Source organism: Miscanthus floridulus, unplaced genomic scaffold, assembly GCF_019320115.1.
Source record: "Miscanthus floridulus cultivar M001 unplaced genomic scaffold, ASM1932011v1 fs_732_1_2, whole genome shotgun sequence".
NCBI classification, from domain to species: Eukaryota; Viridiplantae; Streptophyta; class Magnoliopsida; order Poales; family Poaceae; genus Miscanthus; species Miscanthus floridulus.
In genome coordinates, this window is record NW_027097178.1 from 1 (window position 1) to 8,320 (window position 8,320).

Consider the following 8,320-nt stretch of genomic DNA (forward strand, 5'->3'; position numbering starts at 1 on the left):
ATAGTTAAACTGATAGGTATACTACTTTGATACTGCAGGACCTTACTCAACCAGTATGGAAAAGTATTAGGCCTAGATCCTAAAAGGATTCCACAGAATTGGGCAGCCACTCAATTTGCTGAAGCACTGGGCAAAGCATGGGCTGAGTATAACAATGACAGGTCGATGCTTTTCTATGCAGCATGACTGCATGAGATGTACTATTCAGAGTTTCTAGAAAATGTAAGTGTCAATTGACATGTTTTGTTCTCTGTCACTCAGTGCTGTTGTTTTGATGGTTGTTCAACCTGAAGAAAGAAATATGTACGACCAATACTGGCTTGTCAATCATCTGAAGGCATCATATCCTCTTTATGTTTGTTTTCTTTTCAGTTTCACTCCTATTCTCAGATATTCAATCTCTGGGTTGAAAAAAACTTACTAAATTGTTTCTGTGACACAGTGTTTCCTTGTCTGTGGTTTGGTGGCTCGTGTCCACAACAAACTAATAAGATGTTGATTTCTTGTTTGTACACTACTGTATTATTCTTTCAACATATTGCCTGCCTGATATAACTTCAGAGAACCATTAAAGGTTTCGGTAACCATTTGCTTTTATTTTTTGTCTGGTATTAAGAGAATCTGACAGCATGAAAAATGGAGCTTTCCTTAACTAGCCATCACATATGGCGTGGCAACTATAAGGAAAACGTTGGCACAAGTAGAGGCTGAAGGGCAGGTGCTTACAGATGGAACACTTGTAATGTAAGTATCTTGTATACAGACATTGAGAAAGGCTTATTGTTACTATTAGTATTTAGTATGTAAATTTATGAATTGCAGAGATGGTCGGACAGTGGCTGTTGTGTATTTCAGAGCCGGGTATGCACCGACTGATTACCCTTCGGAAGCGGTATGCAATCTAATATTTATTAATTCAAAACCTTTCTATAGAATTATATTCTGAATTTTGAGTGAAAATAAATTCCTGTAATTGTTTTGAAAACATCATATATGTCTGTTGCAATGCTGCTTAGTTTCACTTTCCTTGATGAAGCAGTGAACTTCTTTTGCGCATGGATTTCAGTCTGTTGGAAAGCTATTCTTACCCAAATGGTTTTATTGCTTGGTTGAGGATGTGTAGTAATTTGTTTTGTTATGATAATACACCACTTTTCCACCTTGACATAATACTGTCATATTCCAGGAGTGGAGAGCGAGGCTTCTGATGGAACAATCTTCTGCAGTAAAGTGCCCTTCGATATCCTACCATTTAGTAGGAACAAAAAAGATCCAGCAAGAACTAGCAAAACCTAATGTTCTTGAAAGGTGATTGAGTTTTCTCAGTACTAATGGGTAATTAGCTGGTTGATATTCCGCTGTTTCACAGTTGCACTAGATTTTCAACAAAACAAATTACAACATCATTGATCAACTGCCATTTTACCTTTTAGTGTTGTAGCCTATACTTCAAATGTGGTCTGACTCTGAATTTCATTGTTCGTGATCTGAATTAGAGCATCAGCAGAACCTAAACCTGTCCCTGATCTATCTACAGATTTCTTGACAATAAGGAGGACATTGCCAAACTACGCAAGAGTTTTGCAGGGTTATGGAGCTTGGATAATGAAGAGATTGTGAAATCTGCAATAGAGAAACCTGACCTGTTTGTCTTAAAGCCTCAGCGAGAAGGCGGAGGTATTTTTTCTTTGCACTTTGAGAGATCCTGTTTGTTGGTAGATGTACTCAGGATTCTGAATTCCTTATTATTTCCTTTAGGGAACAACATATATGGTCAAGATTTGCGAGTCACACTGATCAAACTCCAGAAGGAACAGGGGGAGTCACTTGCAGCGTACATACTGATGCAGAGGATTTTTCCAAAAGCCTCTCTTACTCCTCTAGTTAGGGGTGGCGATTGGTTTGAGGACCTTACAATCTCAGAGCTAGGAATATATGGAGCCTACTTGCGGTAATTAAATCAGTGAAGTTTCAAATATTTGTCCCCTATGACTACAAATGTGCCATGTTACCCTTTTCTCTCCTAGTGAAATACTGAAATGATTCTGCCACTCATGTTTTGATGATCTATATCAGGAACAAAGACAAGGTGATATTGAATAATCAGTCTGGCTACTTGATGCGCACCAAAGTTTCTTCTTCAAATGAGGGCGGCGTTGCTGCAGGATTTGCTGTTTTGGACAGTGTTCTCCTCACTGATGAGGTGATTACCACTCAATTAAAAAACTTATTGCTGAACCTTGATCACTTGATATTATTGTGATGGTAACCCAATAAATCACATAGCCTAATCTGACACAACCTAATATAAAGATTCTAGCCCATGTTATTTACAGCCTTGTTCTGGTGCTATTCATACCATGAGTCTGACAATTACAACTAGTTCACCTGTAACCTTCAATTGAACCTGCTTTTCTTGTTGTTGTTCTTTTCCAGTGAGAGCGAGATGACAGAGGTATGAGTGACACCTGACCTGAATTAGTGACATTACCCACAGTCAAACGATCGCAATGTCAGATTGGACATCATTTGATCTTGGCTGCAATTGTAGGGGAAAGTGTGGATAGCTTACAGAATAACAGAAAATGACAACGGAGCAGACGGCACTGTTATGTTGTGATATAGTTTCATGTATTGTTTTTATGCTGGTTAAAAATGTAGGGAAAAAAACCCTGTTGTCACAGGAAACCCTGGAAGAGGAAGAAGACGCTGTGTCGTCACAGTGGCGTGCATTCATTATTCGTATAGGAATAGCAGATAGCACCGTTGTGCCAGCAACAGTGCATCAGTGCCTGACTGTTCTTTTGAACTGTGGATAAAGATGATTGGTTTTCTGGATGTAAATGTGAAATTGTGAAGTTGTACTCTGTGTAAGAACTGAACAGCTTTGTTTTTGGTGGGAAGAATCGGATAACTGTGCATGAAAATGTTTCTGTCTCTGATGTTAGAAAGGGGAAAGGAAGGGAATGTTCTGTGCCTGCGGCCCAGTGAGCCGAGTTTGGTCATGGCTGATGGCTCCCGTCCTCTCGGTCTGCTTACAAACGAAAATATTAAAACACAGCTTAGATAGAGCGTAACAACGTGTGTTATTAGTACGAAAGTGCAGTCAAGCTCCTCTCGGTCTGCCATCGCTATCGAATCCGTTGAGGGCATAGACAAACACTCCAGTCGATGCATGCAGCTGGCAGAAAGGGAAGGTCGCCATCGCGCCGCCCGAAACCAACGGTTCTGAAGCTGCCCAAGGCCCAAGCCTGCCATCGCTATCGCAGTCGCACAAAAAACCAAAAACTGCCATTCATAGCTACTCCATTTTTTCCTGAAATACAAGGTAGTCTAAAAGTTCTAGAATACATTATGTGATAAACTAAATGAGCACCCTTTTCTGGTTACCAATATTTGGATTAGTGATATAAATTAAGTACTACCTCCGTTCCATTTTATTTGGCTCACACACATATCAAGATTCAAACTTTAAAAACTTTGACCAATAATTAGGCTAATAATTTAACTATTATAATACAAACTTTATAGGATTATATTTGTAAGGAATTATACTACCCAATCTACCCTACTAATGCACCATCTTTTCTTTCCTACGTTCACACAAGAAAATGACCCCCCGCTGAGATGTCCCCTCTAAGTCCACCCCAAAAAGTGTACCCAGGAAAACAACACATTTCAAACGAACCGTCCAGATGCACTCTAAGCCTTCTCTCTCCGTACTCATTACACAATCGAGGGCCTGGATTGAGTGTATCAAATCTCCTCATTCTCCCCCACACCCACGTCATGCAGCCCCCACCGAGTATTACGAACGTCACGCCGCCAAAAATCACGGAACTTCCCGGACACGCACGGAGGCGGAGGAGGCGCTGCTACTCCTGCCGCGGTCGGCGGAGGAGGCGAGTAGGCGGTGATCGCGCGCGCGGCCGCCGAGGTTGTCGCGAGCGAGGATCAGGGTGCACCGGCGATCGTCGTCTCCCGCGGCCACTACGATCGCGCGCGCGAGGAGGACGCGTGGTCGGCAAGGTGGTCGCGAGCGAGGAGATCAGGTACGCCTGTATACTTCGATCGTCAAACATGTTGCCGCCGAGATGGATCCATGCCGTCGTATATATCTGAACACATGCATACACCTAACTGCGTATATACGTATAGATGCGTATAGGGTACATGAATTTTTTTATCTTTACTTTTGATCATAGTATATATGAAACTACAAAATGCAGATTTTTTTTTCCGAAGTACTATCGGTCACTTGCCGAGGCGGTTCAGATGTTCAGAGATGTAGCAAGTACGGTAGAAAATTTTTTCATCTTCACATTCAGAGGTTCAAATTAGCATTTAGAGGTTCAGATTAGCATTTAGGCGGTTCAGATGTCAGTATTCAAATAACCACTGGCGGCAAGATATATCATGGTTCTAATGGACATGTCTATTATATTATTATTACTAGCCCTTGACGGCAAAATGGGGACGCCAGGAGAAGGCCGCACTGCGCTCAGCGATGTAACGAACATACCTACTCTAGGTATTTTCATACACTCATATTTTTTATATAAGCCATCATCTATAAAAGTATATAAATAAACAAGGCCATGTCAACAGCTTGCAGCGAAGAACAACGCAGGAGAGAGGAAAGGAATAGAAAACAACGTGAGTACCGCGCTAGGATTAGGGCTCAAGAAACAAGCGAGCAAAGGGGGGAGAGAAATAAGAGGCAGCGGGAGTACCAGCAGGACTACCGTGCTCGGCGAAATGCACAAACAACGGCACCTCCTAATGCACCAGATCAGCCAGGTGCTAAAGAATGCTCTTTGTAGGTCATCTGATTGCTATCTTTTTATTATTAATATTACTTATTGACCTTGTCTTATTACTTCAACAGCAGCGCAATATCCAACTTATGGGACAACGACATCAGCCGTTCTGCAACCAATTAATGAAGGATATTTTTCCGCCCCAAACATGAATTCTATTGACGTTAATATGACCCCATGTACGTCAATTCAAGGAGTGCAGGAATCACCATTTCAGATGGGGAATTCCGGAATTTTTACTGGCCCAACCTCGGTTCAGGACAAAGAAAATCAAACCCCATGCGATGCTTCGGAATGGTTGCGTCGAAATGATAACTAGATCAGACCAAGGCAACAAGTATGTGGGGATATCGCAATGGAGCCGTTTGCTCAGATGGGAGTGAGCATGTCAATGGCTCTGTAAGGATGGTCAACACGTCTTCTGCATTAACTAATATCCATGACAAATATATGTCCATAATTTAATGACAAATTAAAAACTTGCAGGTCATAAGTCTGTATATCCAGTTAATGCGGCACGAAGAACAAGGCCATCATAGAGAAGGTGGAAATGTATATTTAGAAAATTCATGGTTTTCTCAAATGCTACGAGGTAACGGAGAGCAAGATCCTAAAAAATTGACGTATAATAAATATGACTTGGCTGAATCAAGGGTGAACACTTATTTAAAAGCTGATATGGTAAGCTTTACTATGACATTTGCCATATGATAAATTTTATCCCTTCGAAATATGAAGAAATAATATACATAAATCTCTATGTCTGCAGGTCTTCCTTCCTATCAATATTACAAAGTGCCACTGGTACCTGGCAGTTGTGTGTGCTTCAAAAGATGAGATACAAGTATTGGATTCTTTTGGAGAAAAGATGACAAACTGGCAAGATCTCCGATATACGGTACAACATAATATATATGATGTACGCATACTTCTTTAAAATTCTTCAAATAAGAAGTTCATAATTAACCTTGGTGTCTCGCTCTTAATAGTTAATAGGAATGGAACGACTAATAAAACATGTAGCAGAGAAGATTCAACTCGACACAAGTAAATGGGTACATGGTATCGAAGTGTCATCCTGGAAACCTAGACATATGATCACTGAACAAATGCAAAAAGATGTGTAAGTTAACTTTCCATCTTGTGTATAGGCCATTCTCTCATAACGAACAATATCTATATACCTCACTTTTTTTTTGTATTATGCACAGATGTAGTTGTGGATTATGGATGATCAATTATATGGAGTATTGGACTGGAACTAATTTATCTGACCATGTCACGCAGGTAATTCCTTATGAATTAATTTCTAGCTGTAATAAGTTTTTTTTGTATGTATTGATTAATATATCATGACTTCATTATGTTTTCAGGAAGATATCAGTAACTTTAGGTTTAAGCTACCTGCCATCCTGTACAACTCCCCGTTAAATGAAGCAAGGGGATTACCAGATAACGAGCAACAGAATCAGACCCCAGTTCATCTGGTTGATGATGTCGTAGAGCTAGATGAAATGGATATTTTAATGTCGGGTAGCGCCAAGTTAATAAGTACAATAAAGTGGACAAGCAAGGAAGAACTATTGTCATGGATTTCCTCAACCATTCGGTGCACCGCGGATGATGGAACTTTAGAGTAAGTCTTTCTTCTTTCTGAATAGTTCAGAACAGAATTGTTTGTGCATTAAGTAATTAGTTTCTTGTTCTTCTTTTTTTGCAGCAAAGAGTGGGTATGAAGTACACGACCATATCCAATTACTTTAAGTCTTAGGAAAATTATAAATATTTTACGTGAAGATACAGAGATGGAACATGAAAGCTTTAATATGGCTATTCGGATGGTTGCGTGCAACAAAGAAATGATGCTGCATAAACAAAAATACCACTTCATGGATCTTAAATTTACTGTAAGTTCTGAAATTCTATAATTCATCAAAAACTTGTAATATATGTGATTAAAAAATTATATACTGACAATTACAATCATCATCAGGAAATAACTGGGTTTGGAAGAGATCCACGATGTACTAGTGACATTGATAAGGTATACTACAACAAATTGAAAAAGGTACTTGAGTGCTGGCCAGACATGCACTACAAAATTCAAGATTGTAGCCAGGTATGTTATGGTCAGTATACTACTTTATAAGAATTTATTTATTTTATTTATGAACCACTTATAGTCTGTGTGTTTGTTTTTAGATTCTACTACCATATTATTAGAATGGACTATACATTTTATTCATACTGGACATGCAAAACAAAACTGTGCACATTATGGATCCGCTTGAACCGCTACCAGATAATGCATGTTTGAAGGGTTATCATCAAGAAATGGCATATATACCTACATTCCACACTAATGCTAGAATGTTCAATCTCGCCATGGCACTATCAAATTCTAGGTGGAGCGAAAATATTTATTACTGGGAGCGAAAATACCCTAAATATGTAACAAAGGTTTCAGGTCATAAATACTGGTAAGTGTCGCAAAATTTGGTTCAACTTTTCTATAAAAAACAGTAATTTGATTTATGTACATCAAATAAACAACTGATCTTCTCCGTCAAGAAATTGGGAGGCTTTCTTGTCTATAATTTCATGAAGTCGTGGGACGGTGTAAGATTGCCACGGATCACCACTGTAAGCATATATAGTCTCCAACTATATTCCGTACACTACATACAATACTAACATATTATATTCTATACCATGCGCAGCTATCATCTACACTGAGGAAGGAATTCTTGGCTGACATTTTGACGAGTCCTGTAAATGAATGTTTCAACATCTCTGAAGATGTGCAGCAAATGATAAAGGACTTACGCCAAATGTAACTTAGGCTACAATATAATATTTGGGTAAAGGTTAAACTACAAAATAACAAATTGGATGTTTTTATGATCATTCTCTAGATAAAACCGTTGCGTTAGCACGGGCATTATACTAGTGACTATAAAGATCCATGACTTTATAAAAAGAAACTTATAGGACCTATCATATACACGTCAAAAGATATAGATAGGAACATCTGAATATTATAAGGCAAATTTACAAAACTTTTGTTTAACTACTGTTAGACGATAGGCATCTCCTCTAGTATCTAGGTTCGGTGTACCTCATGGGTTGTTCCTAGATTGTAGCTCAAGATGTATATCTCTCTAATCTGTTGTAACAAACTTAACCCTTGTACAAGCCACCGTCGGAGGGATGTTCTCCAAGCTATTTAACATGAAGCCGAGTGCCAGGGAGAGGCAACTCGTTAAACCCATTTTCACATGGTATCTAGAGCCAGTCTCCTAGCGGATATCCATGGCGTTAGCTTCCTCCTCCTCCACAGTGCCTGCTGCTTCCTCTCTCGGCATCTTCCTTCCATCGGTGAGCGAGAAACTCACTCGCAGCAACCACGTCCTATGGAAAGCCCATGTTCTCTCCGCGCTGAAGGGGGCGCAGCTCGCTGGGTTCATTGAACCAATGGTGAAACCACCGGAGGAGTTTCT

At 39.7% G+C, this 8,320-nt stretch overlaps 1 protein-coding gene and 1 pseudogene across 1 annotated transcript; both read left to right on the forward strand.

Moving 5' to 3' along the window:
• Positions 1-42: 42 nt before the first annotated feature.
• On the forward strand, positions 43-2,844 carry LOC136532867 (glutathione synthetase, chloroplastic-like; the record flags this gene model as incomplete). Its single annotated transcript, XM_066525446.1, has 9 exons — positions 43-161; positions 262-342; positions 664-744; positions 823-892; positions 1,187-1,308; positions 1,538-1,677; positions 1,759-1,951; positions 2,077-2,203; positions 2,437-2,844. Coding segments are annotated over 9 exons (936 nt in total), but the record flags the coding sequence as incomplete, so codon positions are not given.
• Positions 2,845-5,175: 2,331 nt separating this feature from the next.
• On the forward strand, positions 5,176-7,657 carry LOC136532865 (uncharacterized; annotated as a pseudogene).
• The last annotated feature ends 663 nt before the right edge of the window (positions 7,658-8,320 follow it).